This window comes from Vombatus ursinus, unplaced genomic scaffold (genome assembly GCF_900497805.2).
Source record: "Vombatus ursinus unplaced genomic scaffold, bare-nosed wombat genome assembly UNPS02015255.1, whole genome shotgun sequence".
Classification (NCBI taxonomy): Eukaryota; Metazoa; Chordata; class Mammalia; order Diprotodontia; family Vombatidae; genus Vombatus; species Vombatus ursinus.
Genome location: NW_020955033.1, coordinates 3,087,418 through 3,109,707, shown reverse-complemented (window position 1 = coordinate 3,109,707; position 22,290 = coordinate 3,087,418). Strand labels below are relative to the sequence as shown.

The following is a 22,290-nucleotide window of genomic DNA, read 5'->3' as shown; positions in this document are numbered from 1 at the left end:
TAGGCATTTGATTATGGCTACATGAATATATGTTTTGATTCCTTACATTAGAACTTCTAGAATGCTGGAACATAGATATAAGACTTTTTTTTTTAAAGGAAGCTGTTTCAAATTTTACAGGTTTGTAATTTATGGGTGATCCTAATCCATATTTTTTTCTTTGCTATAGAAGATTTTTTAGATTTTTTAGTGTTACTTCAATTAAGTGACTATCTTTGCTATGTTTGAATTTCATTATGGTTCTTTTGGTATTGGTGATTGTGCTCTTTGCTTTGTGATATTCAGGACTGCATTTTGTTACAATAAATTCATACCTATGAAGCAGTTGGCTTATTGTTTAATGCCTGAACTGAAAGTTGCTGCTTTCTCTTTCTCCTCCATTATTTGCTGAAAAATTTTCTTATGTTATTTATGGAATAACTAATATTTAAAGATTACTTTCTAGAATAATTACAGATTTTTTACCTATTTGGGAAAGAGTATATCATCAATATAAAGAAAGATTTTTCAAGAATAATTATAGAAGAAAAATTGGGGGCTAGAAAACCTTTTAATTATGTAATAATTTAAGGTAAAGTAAGAATAGGAATAGGAATAAGATACACGCTTGCTTCAACTTTAAAGGAGTAGCCTTCTTTTGAAAACTGGAACTTTCAACTTGGATTCTGATTCTGGTGCTACTAGGAAGCTTCTGAAACAGAAATAGATGGATTTCAATGTTTTTTCCAGATCATTTGTTCTAGAAACACTTCAGTTTACCAATTCAGAGGCTGCAAAAATCACTAGATATCCACCTGCTTAGGACAGTGCTTTGTAAATTCCTGAATCCTTTGTTAACACTAATAAATAGAGAGTTCTACAGTGTTGGATCCCAGTTTTGCTTCTTGTGACCTTGGACAAGCAAATTAACCTCTCTGGGTTTTAGTTTATTTATTTCAAGATAAAGAGTTAGACTAGAAAATTTCTACCATTACTTTTGGTTCAAAATTTAAGTCTTTCAACAAATTGACAACTTGGTATTTCCTTATTCTCTTATATTATTATTGAGTAATATGGTGTTAATAATTTAAGTTGGAGTCTGCATCCAAATGGCTTACTAGGTACTACTTGTATCTTGTCACTTTTTTCTAAACCCTAAGAAAACAATTTTGTTACACTTTCTTTGAAGTTCAGCAACCAGGATTGGAGTGAACATAATAGGACACAATAGAAATTTGTATACTAGTATGATATTTTCAGTTTCGTCTCTAGTATTCTTCTTGATAAGGTAGTAAGTTTTGTTAAACTCAGGAGTTACAGTGACATTCTGGGCCAATGTCTTCAGTAATAATTTTCTTAAATGCCTTAATTTTATTAAATTACCTTAACTGTCACATTGAATTTCATCTGCCACTTTTGTGCCCCATCTCACGGTTTCTGGAGAATTGTTTCATTGTTTTCCCCCATCAGTTTAACCTTTTAGTTAATTAGACATGTTTTGGATCATCTGCATCATTCTGTGCTCCTTTCAGATTATGTATTAAAAAATCTAAACAAAACAGTCCCAGCATCAATGCTTGGGGGTGGTCCAATGTTTATATTTCTTCATGAAGAACCCTACCTTCTACTATCTCTTGTAAATGGGATTTGTACTGATAATCCATCAGTGTAGCACATCTTCCCACTCCTTGACCATTTAAAATAATGAGTCACATGTGTAGGGCAACAGTTTCATAACTTTACTCTTGAATTCCTTCATCTCTGATTCATTTACATTAATTGGTGATAAGGATCAAGACATACAGCAGCCAGATCCCTCTCGATGTGAATACATTTTTATCTTGTATTACAAACAGTGACCAAGGAGTCAGTACAATAGCCTGTGATTCAGATTTGCTAAGAATGTGCTTGTGACTGATGACAAAAATTCAACAGGATAACAGTCTTACAAGACAATGAAAAGAATCAAGTCCTCTAAAATTTATGGATGCAATGTCAGGGAAGAAAAAAAGGTGGCTGAAATTGTCCCATTGGCGGAACTTTAGGATTTGCACTGTGTAAATTTTTTATACTTTTCTCTTTTATACTTTTATTTAGTGTTGTTATATCCTCCGTGTGTCAACTATTGTCCAGTAGTCAGCATGATTATCTGTCTGATACTAATCTTAAACTCATTTCAGGTTATCTTTTAAAAATATCAGGCAATAAACGTGTTTCAATGCCTACTATGTGCCAGGCACCATGCTAAGGGATGGGGATACAAATAGAGGGAAAAGATAGTTCCTGTACTCAAGGAGCTCACAATCTAATGGAATGTCAAATTCTAATTAAATGTCTAATAAACCTTAAAAGTAACTAGGATAAAAAAAAGTTCACTTTTTGTGAAGTGAGGGATTCTAGATCAAATCAGAAATGTTGATTTCTTCTTTTCCGCAAAGGATTTGTATAGCACTAACTGTAAGAATACTACAGTGAATTGTTAGGATTACCCAAGTTTTCATTTCTATGAGAGCTCAAAATCTTTTCATCTATGATATAATATTCATAATGGACAACTAGGTAGCACAGTGGATAGAGTGGTAGGCTTGAAGTTAGAAAGACTCATCCTACTGTGTTCAAATCTGGCCTCAGGCACTAACTAGCAATGTGACCCTGGGCAAGTCACTTAACCCTGTTTGCCTCAGTTTACTCATTTATAAAATTAGCTGGAGAAGAAAATGGCAAACCACTCCAGTATCTTTGTCAAGAAAACTCCCAATTGGATCACAAAGAGTTAGACAAAACTGAAATGACTGAACAACAACAGAAACATTCATAATAACCATATGATTTGGGGCATGAGAGATATTAGTTTTCATTTGAAAATGAGGATACTGAAACACAATGAAATTGAATGACTTACTGAAAACCAATAACCAAGGTCTACTGGTGAGTGAAATTAAGTGTAATATTTCTAGTATTCAATGAGCATTTATTAAATGCTTGCAATATAATAGGCATGGAGTTACGTTCTGGGGAATACAAAGACGGGAATGAAACAGCTTCTGCCCTCAAGAAGTATACATTCTACTGGAGAGAAACTGCATGAACAAAGAAGTAAATTCAAATTGTATGTAAGGTATTTATAAGATAATTTCCTTGACAGGCCTCATGTAAGAGGTGACACTTAAGCTGGTCCCTGAAGGAAGATAGGGATGCTAAGAGTTGGAAGTAAGGAAAGAGCTCATTCCAAACATGGGGGAACAGCTTAGGCAAAGTTATGGGATGTTGTATAGAGAAGAGCCAATAAGTCACTTGAGCTGGATCATAGAGTGTTTGAAAGAAAGTAATGTGTAATAAGCCTAGAAATGTAGGCTAAAACCACTGCCAAACAGAGAAGTTTGTAGTTTATCCTACAGGGAATAGGAAGACCCTGGAGGTTCTTGTGCTTCAGGATGACTTTATTGATTTAGTTCTTCAAGGTGTTAGTGGAGGTGCTATTAGACTTTTTTTTTAATTCAGTGTAAGTTTACTATTATATTCAATGTAACATATATTTACATTTCTGATCCAAGTCATTTGTGTGTTTAGCTGACAGTTTTAAATTTATATCTACTTTTTTGATTTTGGGAAAACACATTAATGAATCAGTACTGGCAATTGATTAACTAGAAAGGGAAAAAAGGTAGCATTTTGTAGCACTCTGACTCAGAATTAATATTTTCCTATTACTAAACAAGAAAAATCCCTTAAGAGCAAATAATATACATAGATCAACTATTATCAAATACACATTTGATTAATAATTTAAAATAGGAATATTAGGTAGTTAGAAAAGAGAATGTGAGGGCAGGATGTGGAATAGATAGCAGGACTGAATACAAACTAGTTATAACCTTTAGCATGTTATTTATTTAGTTTTATTTAGTTTTTAATCATCCTAACATTCGAGAGAACAGAGCCTACACTAAGCATCAAGAGCATCTATTCTTTGCTCTACATGGGTAATACAAACTCTTTCAATGAGACTTTCATGAGCGCATATCAAGTGGCAAATAAGTCTCCCAAGATAGTACTTTCACTGTGCTTTTGTTACAGTTTTAAATAGGCTGAATTAAAGCCTCTGAAGGGAAACCCTAGGACTTTAGCACTTTATTCCCCTCGAGTGCTTTTTTTTCTTGGATACTCTATATCTCTCCCCACTTTTTTTAAGCCACACACCCAGATTAGTAAGATTGAGTGATACTTCCTAGGGAAATAAAGTAACAGAGCATTTCAAAGAGTAATTTCCTGCTTTATGCCATTAACAGATCAATAAAATAATCAAAATCTCCAGAGGAAAGAAATACTTTGCCATTGTTTCTCAAACATTTTAGGAGAAAGATATCCTGTGGAAATGAAACATGCTTGAGATAACATTTAATAATGGCCCTTTGCTATCAAAATGCCAAGGAATCAGTGACAGATGAAAATTCACCAGAAATTCATCCCTAAATATGATAGGAGACCAACAGTAGGGGATAGACATATGGTTTAGCTAACCTGAAACTCATCTAGAATTACCATGAAAAAATGGTCATTTTGAGCCTCAGGGGTAAAAATACTGTGGATTTTCTTACTTCTCCCCATTTCCCTTAATCCATTGTGTCAAATGGCCAAGCCTTTCTATTCCTGGGGCCCCTAGGGATGAATAAGCAAAGAGATGGAGAAGCTTCTTTTTTTGTATATTTATCGTTTTGAGTTGAAATTATGGAAAATTTACTTTGTGGAGGCAAGGACCATACTTTCCATTCAATCCAAACACGAACCCATTTGGACAAAAGATACCAAGAAAAGATGCCAAGATTATCTTACCACCACTTGCTTTAAGCTTGATAGTCATTAGTTCTTCTGAGACCTTGCCCTTTTTTATGGCTTGTGCATTTAGAGGACATCCAGACAAGCTGTGAAAAATAGAAGATTAAGCCAGTGCTTGAAAATGGAGTAATTTTATTTGGTTGTATTATAATTTTCTTATGCATGTCTCATGCCATTCTGCCACTGTTTCTGTGCTTATTTTTTTTTGGCTGTCATAATTCAATTTTACAAAAACTAAGGGGAAAAAATCCTTAACATTTCAAAACATTGCCATATTGTTTTTTAAAACATAAGAATGCCATACAAGTACAAGGAGTTGACATTGATACATGCCTGTAGTTTCATTGCTTTCGTTAAAAAGTAAAAAGTTGTACATGTACTTTAAGCCACTGTTTGGTAGCTGTCACTTGACTTTCTATAATCCAGTTATGGATTATAAAGTCATTTATTATGAATAAGTTCTGTGAACCTGATTGTGTCTGACAGCTCCAGATACCAACACTAGTTTCACTTTTCTTCATAGTCATTCAAATACAAACATTATATAAAACAAAACAAAATAAAATGTTATCACATTGGAGATTTGCTTAACATTTAATTTCACAAAAATAAGGACCCACTCTAGAACTTTGTGGTTGTTGCCATCATTCTCTTGGCATGCTGCTTGTTATATATTAGAAAACAGCCATCTTTATGAAACTTCGAATTTCATTGTCATAGGTTGCAAAATTATAATTAACCAGTCTCCAACTTCCAGTTAATTTATCAGTTTTGTTTAAAAAGTGTGAATCACACCACTAAACAAAACTTGGTTTTCTATGAGTTTAGTGTCACATAATTATTTGGTTACAAATATCTGTTAATTTCATAATTTATAATTCACAATACTTTTTATAATTTATAATGTTTTATAATTTAGTTATAGTTATGCAAATAAATAATTAAAAAGCTAAATTGGAAACTCAAACCCATTAAGAATAATTTGAAACTCACATTTTGATAAGGCTTCAGTTAGAATTTAACCTACTTAAGACTGAAAACTGCTGTGAAATGAAAAATGTTGGGAAATTATATCTGAAGAAAACTCTAGGATAATCCAAATTAATACAGAAGTGACATTTTCCCCAGTTTCAAATACTATAAGGAATTATACTGATTTTGATTTGGTGGGGACACGTCAGTAGTAATAAAAATAAAGAGGCTATGGTACAAGATGATCCCTGATTATTCAGCCAATTTTAATTGTCTAACCTATTTGTCTTCATTTTGGATACTTCACAGTGTCAAAAAAGTTGTAAAAAAATAATGTGGACTTTTGAACCACATTCTCCCACTTCTCAAGGTTTCTCCTATAACTATGCTGAGTACCCTTTAGTAGACACTAGATTTTCTATCAATCTTTAGCAGAAGTTTATCTTGTCTTACGCAAAGGAAGAGTTTCTGAAAAGGTGATTACTTTCAAGTGGAATGATATTTAATTGGATTAAGGAAATGGATTATTTAAATCAATTTAATAATATGAATAATTTTTTTGTAGAGGGAATTACCAGCCTCAAATCAATGTGTTTTCTTTAAATGTTTGTATATTTGAGTTTATTTTTGTAATTGTTATGTGCAGCCTATGTTACTGCTACTCATTGGATATATAATAGTGAATTGAAAGAGTTAATGCAGTATAAAAAACCTTACTACAACTTTAGAATTGATTTCACTGCTGTAATGAAGGGAAATCTCAGCCTTATTTATCTCTACTACTTGGCATTTTATGTCTTTTCCAGATTAACTTCCAAAATAGTAACTGATTTGCACAGAATATTTTACTCTTCTAAAGGAAGGCTTTTAAATTTGAAATAAAGAGGATCTATTTATTAGGAAGTTTCAAGTAAATTTGTTTAATCATGTTAGAGCCTACAACTCACAGCTCTATTAATTCTAAAGTGATGCGATTATTAATATCCTTTCAGGATAAATTTTTAAAATACCATTTGTCTAGAAAAATAATTAATTTCATTAGCTGAATAAATACTCTAGAATTTGACACTGAAGATTATTTTTAATGTTTTAAAGGGCCCATATTAAACTAATACAATATTAACATCAGGTATGGTATATATTGTTACTTGTATTTTTTTGAAAGATGGCAGTGAATAGAAATGATATTCATATTCACATTGTAATGCTTTGGACATGAATATGCAGTTCTACCAGGAAAAGTTTATTTTTAGGACTTAGATTCTCATGTGGAATTTTTAACTATTTTCTCCCCCCTGGAATCAATCAATGTAAGACTTCCATTCTCTATGAATATATGTTTTTCTCTGTGTAGTATGTGTGTATATGCAACATATTTATAAATCCAAACCTTGAGAAGTCAAGCTTTCAAGACTATATCACTGAGCATTCTTGATTATCAAATGTTGCTTCTGTATATTTCAACATAAAACAATATATGATATTAAGGATTTAATTAGCATTTGAAAATCAACTGCCACAGTTTATTTTAAACATAAGTAGTAATATAAGTTTCCATAAGTAGGGTTTCAGTACTTTCAGTTTGAATCAACAAGGGATTTATTTTCTGGCACCAGCATTTTAGCTTTAGAGTTGAACTAAATGTTCAAAAGGCAAAGCTTTGCCAAATTTCTATAATTCTACTAAGTATGACATCTTAGCTGAATTTTTCACTAAAGTTTCTTTTTTTGGATTTCAATCAACATCTGTACGCAATGACCCATTCTAGTATTACTAGAAGTAGTGACACTGGACAATCGGATTGATAATAGCAATAATAAAATATCAATAATGAGAACAGTTAACATTTGTGTAGTGCTTTAATGTACATAAAGCATTTTATTTATGTTACGTAATTTTGATTCTCACGATAATCCTTTAAGATAGGTGTTATCTTATCCTCATTTTACAGATGAGGAAATGGAAGCACAGAGAGGCTAACTGACTTTCCCAGGGCCACACAGTTAATGTCTGAGGTCTTCCTGATTTCAAGTCCAGTTCTCGCTATTTCCATTATGTCATTTACTCTGTTGTGTTTCTAACCCTTGAGCAGAATCACAGGATCACATGCTCATCAGAAGTGCATTTTCTTCTCACCAAAGAGCTAGAAGAATAACGTCTTTTACAGGAAGCCTTCCTCAACTCCTCTTAACTTCCCTCTATTAATTATTTCCTATTTATGCTATATCAAGCTTACTTTGTATATATTTGCTTGCTTATTGTCTGCTCCATTAAATTGCAAGGTCATTGAGGGCTGGAACTGTCTTTTGCCTCTTTTTTGCATCCCCAGTATTTAGCACAGTGCCTGGCACTGTGTATTAGGTGATCAATAAATGTTTATTGACTGATTGCTAAAATGTTCAAATAGGCATTCAGGTGAGGACAGAAACAATTCATGAAAATTTAGAAGGAAGGTATTTTGCCTTTACTTCATCCTGATAATGACCTGCAGCACATATACCATTTTCTCTCAGGGGTATACTATTGAGGCTCATCACATTCACAATTGCAAAACAAATAATAGTGTTTGCCTGTGATCTGGCCAGCTCACAGTGTTGATAGTGTGAGAAAAATATGTAAAGTGAAAAGTTGCAGTTACATGAACATTCTTGAGAAGTTGTCCAAGTCATTCCACTTGATTAATGCAAGTGAAGACACATATAAAACATAAACATAATTTTAAAACAGGGAAGATTAAATGGTAAATGGTAGATAATAGAAAATATGTGGTAAATAGTAAGGTAAGAAATCCCCCATGCAAAAATATCAACAATGCATTCCATATTTTGAGATCATCTATCTGCCAAGATTTAAATTCCTGACAAGTTAAGACAGGAATCATTTATTAAGCACCTACTATGTGCTAGGTACTAGATAGCAAATTAGTACTGTGACAAACACTGTATAGCAAATTAGCCACGTCTTTGTCTCTAACTTTTAATCCCTTTTAAAGATCATACTATCCTCATTCTGCAAACAGTGGACTTTCAATTCAATAACAACAAAAACAACAATGATAAAAAACAAAATGATAGATACCTTCTATGGGTGACAAAAACATTATTTACATGGCCCAGTCCGTTGCAGCCTGGCAGAGGACAATGTGGTAGTTCTTGTTTGTTCAATTTCCAGGATAATGAGGACCCATTGAGAGGATTCTCCTTCTGTCTTTTGGCAGCCAGAGGACAACCAGAAGCCGTACGATGGGAAGTATATTTACCTGATATGTGACCTTGACCATCACATCCCAATACCGGACATCTAGAAAAATGCAACAAAGATAATCCTCACTAAGGGACTAGTAGCACATTTTTTTTTTAGCACGAACATAATTTACTGGGAAAGGATTAAGAAGAGTAGTAAGACCATATGATCCAACAGATTTACAGAATATCAGAGTAAGAAGAGACCATATGGTACAGTCAGCCTCATTTTACAGAAGAGAAAACTGAGGTCCAAAAAGGTGAAAGGTCTTGTCCACAGTCACATCAATAGTGAGTGGCAGAACCAGAACTCTCTGCTCTCTGTGCTTTTGAGTAACATCTTAAAATGAAGATTTTTTCCAGCTGAGAGAAAAAGCTTTTTCATTTATATCAATAGCAAAAAAATTTTTTAAAGAGTGACGAGAAGGTGAATTTGTTTTCCCAAAGTCAGACAATATTGAGTCCCAAGCCCAAGCCCATCAATATGTGACTATATGACCTTGCAAGACTCTCTACTTTTCCATTTTAGTTTAATTTGCTGTAAAATAATGACTGATCTACATCAGTGGGCTGTTGTGGAGAATAAGTAATGTTACTGTGAAACTACTCAATAAAACTATATGGAACAGCTTCATATTTACTTTCTTTTGTAAAATCAACTTTTTCCATGAATGGACTCACAATTTTGTTATGCTCTAGACCAGGGGTGGGGAATCTGTGGCCTTGAGGCCACATGTGACCCTCTAGATCCTCAAGTATGGCCCTTTGACTGAATCAAAGCTTCACAGAACAAATCCCCTTAATAAAAAGATTTGTTCTGTAAAACTTGGACTCAGTTAAAAGGCTGCATCCAAGGACTTAGAAGACCACATGTGACCTTGAGGCCGCGGGTTCCCCACCCTTGCTCTAGACTTTAATTTGTCCTGCATAGATGAGTTGCACAGCAGGTTGCTAGGTGGTGCCCTGGAGAGAGCATAGGGCCTGGAGTTAGGAATACCTATGTTCAAATCCAGCCTCACATATTCACCAGCTTTGTGATCCAAGGTAAGTCACTCAACCTCTACCTGCCTTAGTTTTCTTATGTATAAAATGGGGATAATAATAGCACCATCTTCTGGAGTTGGTATGAAGATCACATGATTTTATATCTATAACTCTATATAGGTATGTATGCACATATACATATATAACTTTATAAACCTTAAGGTGCTATGTAAATACTAGCTATTATCATTGTCCTAATATACACTAAAAGCATTAGAGATATCCAAGCCTATATGTTGTTTTATTCAAATAATGACTCATATTTTAAGATTTGCAAAACATTTTGCAAATAAGAACTCTTGAACACAATTATTCATGTTTTACAGATAAGGAAACTGTAGGCCAAAGAGGTGGAGTCATGTGCTTAGGTTTATAAAACTAGTGAGTATCATCCCCAGGTCTTCTGACTTCATATACCCTTTTCACTATAGTATGCTTCCTCTTCATATGTCTCAACAATTTCAAATGGTGGAGAGAACTTTGTACTCCAATTGATTTGGGGCTTTTGTCCCACCTTTTCACACCACTGAGTCCTAGAATTTGGTCATTTACTTTTCACTCTATTGCCCTTTGATTCAAAGAAATGCTATGAGTTCAGAAAACATGGTTAATGGTATTTTCTTCCAATGTTCAGAATTATGAAATGCCATAAGAACTGAGAAAACATTATAGAGCCCTAGGTTAGTCTGTTTCTGCCGTAACCTATTTACTCCAAGCTGAGGAAAACAATTGATAAAGGGAATCTTGATATTAGGAACAATAAGGCGTTTGCAAATTAATGGAATAAAGAAGAAAGAATAATTGAGAAACATAAATTCAGGATGGGAATGAGAAGAGAGGAAAAAGAAATGTCAGTGACAAGGTACAGAATGGGTAACAGAAGAGGCAAAGAATATATTTTAAGGGAAAAGCTTCTGCACAAGCCTCTGTCCTTTCATGGCAGCTCAGTGACCCTTTCTCTATTTAATCTCTCTTTGGAAGTCTTCTGTTTTGATGACATGGTGTTACTAAAAATGATGCAGTCAGGGAATTGGACTTAATGCAACATCATGAAGGAAACAGTTTTAGTTCAAGCATATATGTCACTTTTAAAGTTGACTATTTTGGGATTTCTTTTTGGTGAGGCAATTGGGGTTAAGTGACTTGCCCAGAGTCACAGAGCTAGGATGTGTTATGTGTCTGAGGCCAGATTTGAACTCTGGTCCTCCTGACTCCAGGGCTGGTGCTCTATTCACTGCTCCACTTAGCTGTCCCTATCTTGGGATCTTTTAAGAAGATGGAATTAGATTTGCAATTTCCCTTTTGTCAAAATCTAAATTCCAGGGTAAAGAGTTGTGCTATTTATGGTGAAATGACAATTCTACAATGTTGCTTTATTTTGAAATAAACAAAAATACAATCCCAAACCCATTATTTTCTTTGCATTTAAATAACTTTAAATGTTATTGGTATGACATGATTTTTCTCAAAACTCCAAGTCAAAAAAAGAGAATCTAACACTACATTGATTTCAAGTATTCTTATTAGATATTTCAACAGACCTTGATTAAAGAAAAAAAAATTCCCCCAGGATTTTACATGTTCATTTATGTCCCAACTGAATGTACAGACCCTTTTCTTGTTACTTTCCCATAAAGGTTTCCACTATAAAAAGACAAATTGAAAGGAAGAACATTTATGAAATGTCCCTTTGATCTTAACCACTGTACTTACTTAAGTTCGGGATCTTCTTTATCTTCCTTGGTAGGAGTTACTTTGACACCACCTTTCCTGGCACGGGGGCAGCCAGACAAACTGAAAGATATACCCAGGAGAAAAAAATCAAAAGAAAATTTTTGTTTTTGCTTGTGGGGGATGATGTCACTTTCCTCTTTCCCAACAGAATCAATCTTACCTTCTATGGGAAGCATAATTTCCAGTCACATGTCCTGAACCATCACAACCAGGGGTTGGGCACCTGGGATATATATAAGGAAAAATTACTTTGATAAAATGGAACTAGACTAGGTAAGTAGGTCTTCAATTAAAGAAGCAATAAAACTCTTGTTTAAATAAAATTAATTCCTGATTAATTTTCACTCTTTATAATATACATTTCAAAATAACAAATTTGCTGTGAGTTGAGACAGGCAAGTTAATAGCAGTTAAGTGCTTTTCATAGTAGCTATTTTTATTAGAAACACACAAATCCCAAAGAAATGGTGTAGAAAGTACACTGAAATCAAAGTCCCAAGATTTTGATCAGAGTCCTGACCTTGCTTTAGTTATTAACTGTGTGACCAATAGCAAGTCCCTTTACCCCCTCCAAGCCTCAGTTTCCTGATCTGTAAAATAGATATGAATAATTATACTTGCACTTTCTGCTTCACAGAGGCACTCTGAGTAACAAACAAAGTAAAGTTCTATGGAAATTAAGCTGCTATCATTGTAGCTGTGCTTCTGAATAACATCCATATATGCGAGTTCTGTATTCTTGAAGCCAAAAGCTTTCAAAATTTGTTTTGTGTATTAATTACTTCAAAGGCCCTAATAACATCTCATGAAACTCTGCACACTAATATGATTAAAAATAAAACTGGGTAAGTACACCTTTTGGCTTGAGTTAAGCGGCAGTTCTAGAATACTCAACAATAACCATTGGAGGGATTCAACCATTTATATGTGTTTGAGAAGGGTCAAAGAAGAAGGAAAAGGCCTCTGGTCTGCCATCCTGATCAAAATGTACCCAAATCTAGAAATTCATGAAGGGAATAAGGGAAATTTTCATTTCTAATTTGGTAAATATCAATAGACATAACTCATATAACCAAAAGCTCTTTGGAGTCCTTAGTAATTTTGGGGAGTATAAGGAGGTCTTGAAATAAAAAGTTTGAGAACTGCTATTTTAATAGATGCCTTATCTAATCCAAATGACATTTGATATAATGAGTAATATATTGCAGCCAGAGTTACAAAGACTTGGGTTTGAATAATATTTATATAGCTCTTTATGTTTTCAAAGTGCTTTATAAATATTTTCTCATTTTATACTCACAACAATCCTAGGAGGTAGATATTATTATCCCCAATTTACAGATGAGGAAGTTGAAGCTGAGAGAGATGAAGTGTCTTGCCCAGGTTCACATAGTAAATTCCCGAGGTAAGATTTCAACTTAGATCTTCCTGACCCTATGTCCAATGATCTGTCTACCATATGACACCAACTCCTCAGAAAGACTTATTTACCCCTTATTTACTTAGGCTCTCTCTCTCCTCTGGTTTTTCCCTCTATTTCCTTTCCTTACCTATCTTTCCTATGTGAACTCTAACCTTAATATCATCCCCTTCCTAATCTCTCCAGTGAACAGGGATGCTTCTGCTATTTTTGCCTCCCCCCTGCAATGTAGTGTTATTTTAAAATATGATGATGCAGATAGGGGTTATAGCAAAGCCCTAATATAACACAAAGGGCCATGAGTCTACTCCCCATTCTTTTAATAGCTAAGCTTTTACATTTTTACAGGAATGCCTGCCAAATGTGATACCAATGTGAAGCCTTTTTCAAAGTGGAATTTGACTCTTTCCCTTTGTAGAAGACTAAAAGGACTATTTTTTTTTGAGGATATAATATCAAAGCAATAGTCAGACAATCAAAGCCCAGTCATCCTACACTAGAAAACTTGCAACTTGTCCTAATCCAACTATTTTTTGGTCATTTTTTTCTATTTCACAGAGAAAGCTACTAATGCTAGTCCTCTTTTATTAGTGATTTTACTAAAATAGTGGTTTACTGGCATGTTCTAATCATAGGAACACCTGTGTCAAATAACCTTGAGTTAGGGTCCTCTTTAAAAAACTAAATGACATGGTCAACAGTACATCTGAATTTGTCCTTGTTTTGGAAATACCTGGAGATTATATTGTTGTATAAAGCATGTAATTAAAAGTATCATATGATTTAGGATTTCTTAATCTATGTACTATCAATGTCTTCATATTTTAAAATATAATGTTTAGTTTTAATATTTAAAAAAACAGGTAGCAATAATTGGGCTTTTGTTGTTGTTGTTTTGGAGGCTTAGGATAATGGGGTGAGGTGTTGTGGCATTTCTCCCCATTTTCTTACCCATCAATTACTACAGCAACTTTAGAGTTGCTGTAGCTTTCAGTCTAGAAAAATAACAGCAAGTAAAGCAGTTTTAAGAAACCAGGGTAACAAAAAAATTACTATTTATTACTATGTAATAGAAATGATATTTTGCAAGTCATCTTTCTCTCTGGTATCAGAAGCTTGTTTTTGTTGAGTGTGCTTGTTAAATGTCAGCAAAATATATCCTTTTAAAGGACTTTTTAAAAAATTTTGTCTACAAATCTTAAAAAATAAGATGCCAGTGTAAGTAGGCTGTTCCATATTGCCAGTGATGACTTGTGGGCAAGAAATGCTCTTAAAGGCATTATTAAAGGTATATATGGCCAGACAAAGAGCTTGGCTAGTCAACAAGTGAAAGTAATGTATAAAAGATGCACAGGCAGAATGCTATTGTATCATTATGTATTCTATCTATAAGTATTTATGCAAAGACCTGGATAAAAAATATACAAGGTAAAATAATATGGAGGATTTGCTGTATTAAACTAGCATATAGCTCTTTAAAAATGGCAAAGAACTTTACATATACCTCACTTGAGCCTCTCAGCAACACTATGTGAGAGGTAATTGGTTCAATCCCTGCCTTTGACATGTACTGGCTATAGGATGATGGATAAGTCTTTTATTGTCACAACCAATGCTTTAAGGTCTAGTTTATAATAAGTTCATCATAGGATCACAGATTTAAATGCAGAAAGGACAGAGAGGCCATTAAGTTCCAACACCTCCTTTTACCGCTGAGGAACTAATGCTCAGAGAGGAGAAATGACTTGCCCAGTGTCATATGACCACTATGTGATAGAGGTGGGCCTTAAAACTAAGTCTTTCTGAGGAGTTGGTGTCATATGGTAGACAGATCATTGGACATAGGGTCAGGAAGATCTAAGTTGAAATCTTACCTCGGGAATTTACTATGTGAACCTGGGCAAGACACTTCATCTCTCTCAGCTTCAACTTCCTCATCTGTAAATTGGGGATAATAATATCTACCTCTTAGGATTGTTGTGAGTATAAAATGAGAAAATATTTATAAAGCACTTTGAAAACATAAAGAGCTATATAAATATTATTCAAACCCAAGTCTTTGTAACTCTGGCTGCAATATATTACTCATTATGTCAAATGTCATTTGGATTAGATAAGGGATCCATTAAAATAGCAGTTCTCAAACTTTTTATTTCAAGACCTCCTTATACTCCCCAAAATTACTAAGGACTTCAAAGAGCTTTTGGTTATGTGAGTTATGTCTATTGATATTTACCAAATTAGAAATGAAAACATATTAATATCACTATGAAAGTCATTTTGATCTCTCAACCACCCTGAAAGGAACTTCAGGACTCCCAGGGATCCCTGGGCCACTTTAAGAACTGCTGCATTAATATTTCAAAACACAACTTTATTTTATTTCAATTTAGAGAATGAATCATTTCTTTATATATATATGTATACAAGAATAAGCTCAGTTCAGTGTATGAAACTATGAAATTAAAATAGCAAAATTCTCATTTTTTAACATTAAAACTCTGAGATTACCAAATAAACCCCTCAAAACAAGTAAGTCAGTCAAATAGCTTTGACTTTGTGTCAGTTGTATTTTTGGTGAAATATTGCTCTGGTTTTTATTTAATTTGTCTCCATGTACTTATTAATAGTCATGTTAGCATCTAATTAGAAATAAAGGCAAAAAAAGGGTGGGATAATATATATTTCCTTTCTATTTTTTAATTAAAAGTTTTACTTATGTCTTTTTTGTCCTTATATCAATTTCACATATATATGTATATGGCATATACATATACATACACACATACATACATATATAATTTCCCCAAACTCCCTCTCAGCTATCTCTTATAAGAAAGAATAAAAATGATTGGAAAAAAATAGTTCAGCAAAACTAAACAACACATTGACCAAATAAGTCATTAAATGCCATTTTCCACATCTATAATATCTTACCTCTGAAAAGAAGGGGCTATCTTTTCTTTGGAGCCAAGCTTGGTTATTATAAATTTACAATATTTAGTTTATTTTTTTCTTTTATTTTAAAATTTTCTTTCTTTCCATCTGCATTACAATGATTCATTTTCAAACTATACTTACTTAAGCTCCTGAGAGTTGGCAGCCATAAGAGATTTTAGTGTCTTATCAGCCAAAGGGCATCCAGATACACTAAAAAAGAAACACATTTTGTGAATTCACTAAATCTGAAAATGGCAAAAATTTACTCAAATGTTGTACTCTTTAGTTATGAGCTATATGTACTAATATACATTTTTCTCTTACAGAGGCAATGGGAAGTTGCGTGGCTGGGAGTTAGGAGACCTGGTTTCTTGTCTGAGTTTTGCTATCAACTAGCTATGTGATCTAGGGCAAATCAGTTAATCTCTTTGGACTTCAGATCTCCGTGCTATTAAATGAGAAAGTTGAATTAAATAATCCTCTCTAGGCTCTAAAAGCCTGTGACTATGTTCTTCTCTGTCCATCATGATGTTTCTCTATCTGGAGGTTTTAATATTTTCCATCTGTCTACCCAAAGATCTATATCTGTATTGAGTTGCAATGGAAAGACAAAATACAGGTTATAAAGATTAGCTGTGGTTTTTTGGCCTTGACAGGTTATTTAGTGGATAATGTAGCCTATGTGGTAAATTATTTGCTGAGATGTAAATTCCTTTGTCTTCTATGGTCCTATTTTAATCCTTCAAAATTAACACAGAAGAGTAAGATACAAGATTAAATACTCAATTAGGTTATAACCTGACTCATAAAGACAGAAAATATTTTAAACAAAGTTTAGTGGTTTATAAAACACATAACTACAAAATGCTTAGGATTAAAGAAGTTCACTGGCCCCTGCTTCTGTCCCCAATAGTACCTTGCTAATATGAATGAGAACACATATATTGAGGAGAGCAGAAGATGACAGACAATTGAATACTATCAATTATACTGATATTTCCTGTTAGTAAGTACCTGCGATGTGATGCATAATTTCCTGTTACATGACCGCTTCCATCACATCCAGGAGTTGGACAGCTGGATGAGAAAAAATAATTAGAGAATACATTTCAAAGGTTTGTAGACGTCATTTGCCTTCCATGCTGAGCAACCAAAGATCTTTCCTTCAAGTATGGGTGAGCTCAGCTGATCATGATTCATTTCTCTAATACTTAGTGACTAAATAAGACCAAAGTGCTGTATGCCAGTAAGATCAACTAGACTGTTCCAGAGAAGACTAATGGTCATAAAACAATCAGTCATAAACCCAGTAATGTCTTTTAAGTTTGAAATAATTCAAATAATTTAGTTTAGTTAAAATCATGACCTATATTATGGGCTTCTTGTCAAGATAAAGTAATTTTTTTAAAAAAAAGTATGTTTTTTGAAAGTATAAAGTACTATAAAAGCTATATAATGACAATCATAACACTATGCAGTTTAATGGAGCAGCTAGGTGGATCAGTGGATAGAACACCAGGCCTAAAGTCAGGAAGATGAGTCTTCCTGAGTTCAAATCTGACCTCAGACACTTACTAGCTATGTGACTCTGGGCACTTCACTTAACCCTGTTTGACTCAGTTTCCTTACCTGTAAAATAAGCTGGAGAAGGAAATAGCAAACGCTTCAGTATCTTTGCCAAGAAAACTTTAAATAGGGTCACAGAGTAGGACATGACTGAAATGATTCAGCAACAACACACATATTAATGGTTGGTTCCCCTCATAATTCTCAAATGGACACCAAAGCTATCACTAATATATTTCCTAGTATATATTTCAAGAGAAAAACAGGTAGTGACTACACAATTATTTCAGAAACAGTCCTTCCCCCCACTGTGTCCCAAAAGTCTTAGTACAGAACTGTACTCAGTACAATTAGTGTTGTTTAGGGACACTGCATTTTGAAAGTGGTAGTATACATTGATGGAAATCTAAAAGATTTTCAAAGTTGGGAAGCTATAGGCTGTTTAGAAATAACATAGTAGTTTATTGAGGAGTGAACAATGGGTTTCATGTATTCTCTTCCTTTATATAAATCTCCATTTGAATCAGTTCAAACTTGAACAGAACAAAAATAGCTCCAGACAAATGATTATTCTATACAAATAGACTTTGCAGGCTTCAGCAGGACAAACATTGACTAAAATCCATTTCCTTTTATTTTTTTCTATTCCAATAAAAACTTAGGAAAGTGGATTTTTAATTTTTTAAAAACAAAACAGGAGTTAGCATCATAACAATTCCATCACTCATTACATTATTTTTGATACTGCATAAAAGTGACATGTTTAGGGTAAACAAATCCTGTCCAACATACCCAGTGCTAATAATTGGAGAACAAAAATCAGTGACATTACTTGTGTATCTCACTTCCTTTTGACAAGCTGTTTGAAAGCTTCTCTATATGTTTATAGCGTATGAATGTCACCTACCCTATTCAAGAAAATTTCTGACACCAAGATAAAAGAGATGTTCTATAATCTCATTATATAAATTCATATTATAATTTTTGTAATAAATCAGCACCTTCCAAGTAAAATTATTTCCTCACATTTTCTCCTTATTTTCAAGTAATCGAAAAAAAACAACAGCAGAAACTGGTAGAAATGGTAGGGAAAAAAAAAACACCATTTAGCAATGGAGAGTTACCCAGTCTTTCCTTGAATATTTTGCTGATAGCGTGATCTGATTGTGAGCTGACTTTTCTTCTCAGCAGGTCTCATTTTAAACACATAACCACCTAGCATGCTGGGAAATCATTTTGCACAACTTTCAAAAATTCTGTTCTATCCAAATGAAGTGGAAAATAAAGGAATAAGCATTTTTAGGCACCTACCATGTACCAGACACTGTGCTAAACACTTTACAAATATTAACTCATTTAACCCTCACAACAATCCTGTGAAGTAGGTGCCTTTATAATCCTCATTTTACAGTTGAGAATACTGAGGCAAACAGGCTAACTGCTTGCCCAGAATCATACCGCCATTAAGTCTCTGAGATTGGATTTGAACTCAGATCTTCCTGACTCCAAGCCTGTCTCTCCATTGTGCCATCTAGCTCTCTGGGCCGCCTACTTAACTCTCTCAAAGAACCTCCATCCATCCATTCATTCAACAAATATTTATCAAGTGCTTATCATGGGCCATTGTGAATAATCAGTGTGGGTGAGATACAAAGGTGTAACAAGATCCTGTCCTCATAGAACTTATAGTGTAAAAGGTTGAAAGCAAAATAAATATATTAATTCTTTTGAAATGAAAGATTGTGAGTTACATTTAAACTATCTAGAGGCGGTATTATATAGTAGTGTTCTTTGAGTCTGAAAACTAGATTCTAGCTTTAGTCCTATCAATAGTGATCTGATCCCTTCCCTGTTTTGGGTTTCAGTTTCTTAACAATACAACAAATGGTTATTGAGTACTTTTTACTTATAAGTCACCATGTTATATATTAGTAATAAAAAGATAAAAATGCCAGCATCCTATCTTTCAAAAAGCCAAATGTTTGATATTGGAGATGTCAGGACAGGAATAATGCAAGTATATAAATCAATATAATACCAGGTAGAATGTGAGTAATGGAGAGATTCAGGGAAGTGTAGAGGAAGGCAGAATAACTTTCACATAGGTGGGCCAGAGGAGAGAAAGATTTTAACAGGAAGAGATAGGTAACGTGCTCCAGCTGTGGGGGACAGCCTGGGAGAATTCACTTAAGTGGAAGAGGGCAGCATGACACTGGGAAACAGCCAAAACAGCTTTGAAGAGGGAATAGAGTGAAATAAGGCTGGAAAGTTAGGGGGAAGAAAGGAAATACAGGTGCTTGCTATTTAAAGCATAAATCTGTAAATTTACATGCAAACCACAGTAATGAACTACAGAGAAGACCAGTTAAACATTTTCAAGCCTATTTTGCAAAGAAGTACAAAGGAGAAAGAGAAAGAAAGAAAGAAAGAAAGAAAGAAAGAAAGAAAGAGAAAGAAAGAAGGAAAAGACAATAGTGATAAAAAATGGAATTGAATTATGAGTTAGAAAACTCAAATTCAAGTCCTGTGTCTAACACTAACTAGCTTTGAAAACTTAGCTAAGTCACTTGTATAAGACCCTCTATATGTGTCGGTTTTCTCATTTCTAATAATAATAATAATAATAATGGCTGACATTTTATAATACTTCAACAAATCGGGTTTAACTGGATGATCTCTCAAGCCTCTTCTAGCTCTATTATTTTATTTTTTCTAGTTGTGAAAGAAAAAGGAAGAAAGAAGAAAAATGGGAAGGATAGGGGCAGCTAGGTGGTGCAGTGGATAGAGCACTAGCCCTGGAGTCAGGAGGACCTGAGTTCAAATCCGGCCTCAGACACATTAACACTTACTAGCTGTGTGACCCTAAGCAAATCACTTAACCCCATTGCCTAGCCAAAAAAAAAAAAAAAAAGGAAAAAGAAAATGGGAAGGATAATGATACTAAGGTTATGACTTAGAGTAGAAAATGTTGTAAAATATGGCAGGAGTCATTATGAAAATATCAGGATTAGAGAAAGAAAAGCAATTTAACTTCCTCACTGAGTCTCACTCAGCCTGTGAAATAAATTCAAGGATAACAGATGACATCATAGAATTCAATTGTGGTTGAATCGAGCAGGTATAGATTGGTAGCAAGTGTTTTTATGCATTAAGAACCTAAAAGTTAAACAAATAAGTGGCAGGGGTGGGAGAGAGAGTGGAGTAATATATTTGAAGTATGACTACAAAATAACAAGATAGTAGTTTTTTAAAAAAGGAATAAATATTCTAGAACTTATCTAAATGAACATTATCCATTCAAGTTATTCCCTTGGTAAGCCATGTACATATTCCAAGGATACTGCCAAGGTGCTCTATCTGGACTTGTCTTTAGAGCTAATTCACCCAACAAAAACAGTTTCATTACTAGTCATAACCTGTGTTTCACTCAACCTGATATTGCTCAGTTTGATTACTAACTCTACTAAAGATTGACCTCTAAATAAATTGATTATTAACTAAAGCCAAATCTATACTCAAAGGATAAAGAGATATCACTGAGGATATTAAAATGAAAGAACTATAGGCTCAAACAGTAATTCCAAAAACATTTTTAGCAATAGTAGGATTATTGCAATAGCATGTATCACCTTAAAAAGTGATTATTTTAATGAGGATGCCCTTTAAAATACTGATATTAAAACATAATTAAATTTAATTATAAGACACTTGTGGGGATTTATAAGTTCTGGTATATTTGTTAAAAATGAGACTTTTAAAAAATTAAAATATGTTCATGACTTTCCCAGGGGACAACTTGAAAAGACAATTTTCATTTAGATGAGTCCTAAAATATTCATTACTTTTAAAAACAATACACCTTATTTTATAGTCATACTTCAAATATATTATTTTCTCCCCTCTGCTATCTAAATCATAGGTTCTTAAAATATAAAAATGCTTGCTACCAGTCTATACCTAATTGGCTCAGCCACAAGTGAATATCTCACACACAGGACAATAGTACTCCCAAATTAATGTTGTTCAGTACTTAGGAGAGAGTGTAATATGCAAGAATAGTAAAATTAATCTGGATGAAATATCTTCAGCCATTTCTGTGCACAAGCAATTGTTGGCTGTGTGTCACATTTTGCCTGCCACGCATTTCTCTATGGATGTTCGCATCAGTCCCAATTTTGATTCTTAGCAGTTGTTGTGTTTCATGTCTTATAGTAATGAAGCATCACTGGGAGAATTTGTTGTTGCTCAGTTGTTGCAGTCCTGTCTAACTCTTTGTGACACCCTTTGGGGGTCTCTTGGCAAAGATACTAGAGAGGCTTGCCCTTTCCTTCTGCATTTCATTTTATAGATGAGGAAACTGAGGCAAACAGGGTTAAGTGACTTGTCTAGGGTCACACAGCTAGGAAGTGTCTAAGGCCAGATTTGAACTCATGAAGATAAGTCTTCCTAACTCCAGGCTCTCTGCTCTGTCCACTGTGCCTCCTAGCTATGAAAATATTGATGCTAAAAAGATGGGGGTTTTTATGTCAAGGAATACCTTAGGATTGTTGAAATGAC

General features: G+C 33.9%; 1 protein-coding gene across 2 annotated transcripts in view; it reads right to left on the bottom strand.

Moving 5' to 3' along the window:
* Positions 1–22,290, bottom strand: part of LOC114031865 (suppression of tumorigenicity 18 protein-like) — a 139,486-nt gene that overhangs the window by 16,929 nt on the left and 100,267 nt on the right. For both annotated transcript variants that reach the window (XM_027847045.1, XM_027847046.1), the window contains 6 exons: positions 17,182–17,244; positions 16,309–16,377; positions 11,968–12,030; positions 11,787–11,867; positions 8,866–9,087; positions 4,813–4,901 (listed from right to left, as the gene is read on the bottom strand). In XM_027847045.1, coding sequence (XP_027702846.1) covers positions 4,813–4,901; positions 8,866–9,087; positions 11,787–11,867; positions 11,968–12,030; positions 16,309–16,377; positions 17,182–17,244 — 587 coding nt within the window. The remainder of the gene's footprint in view (positions 1–4,812; positions 4,902–8,865; positions 9,088–11,786; positions 11,868–11,967; positions 12,031–16,308; positions 16,378–17,181; positions 17,245–22,290) is intronic.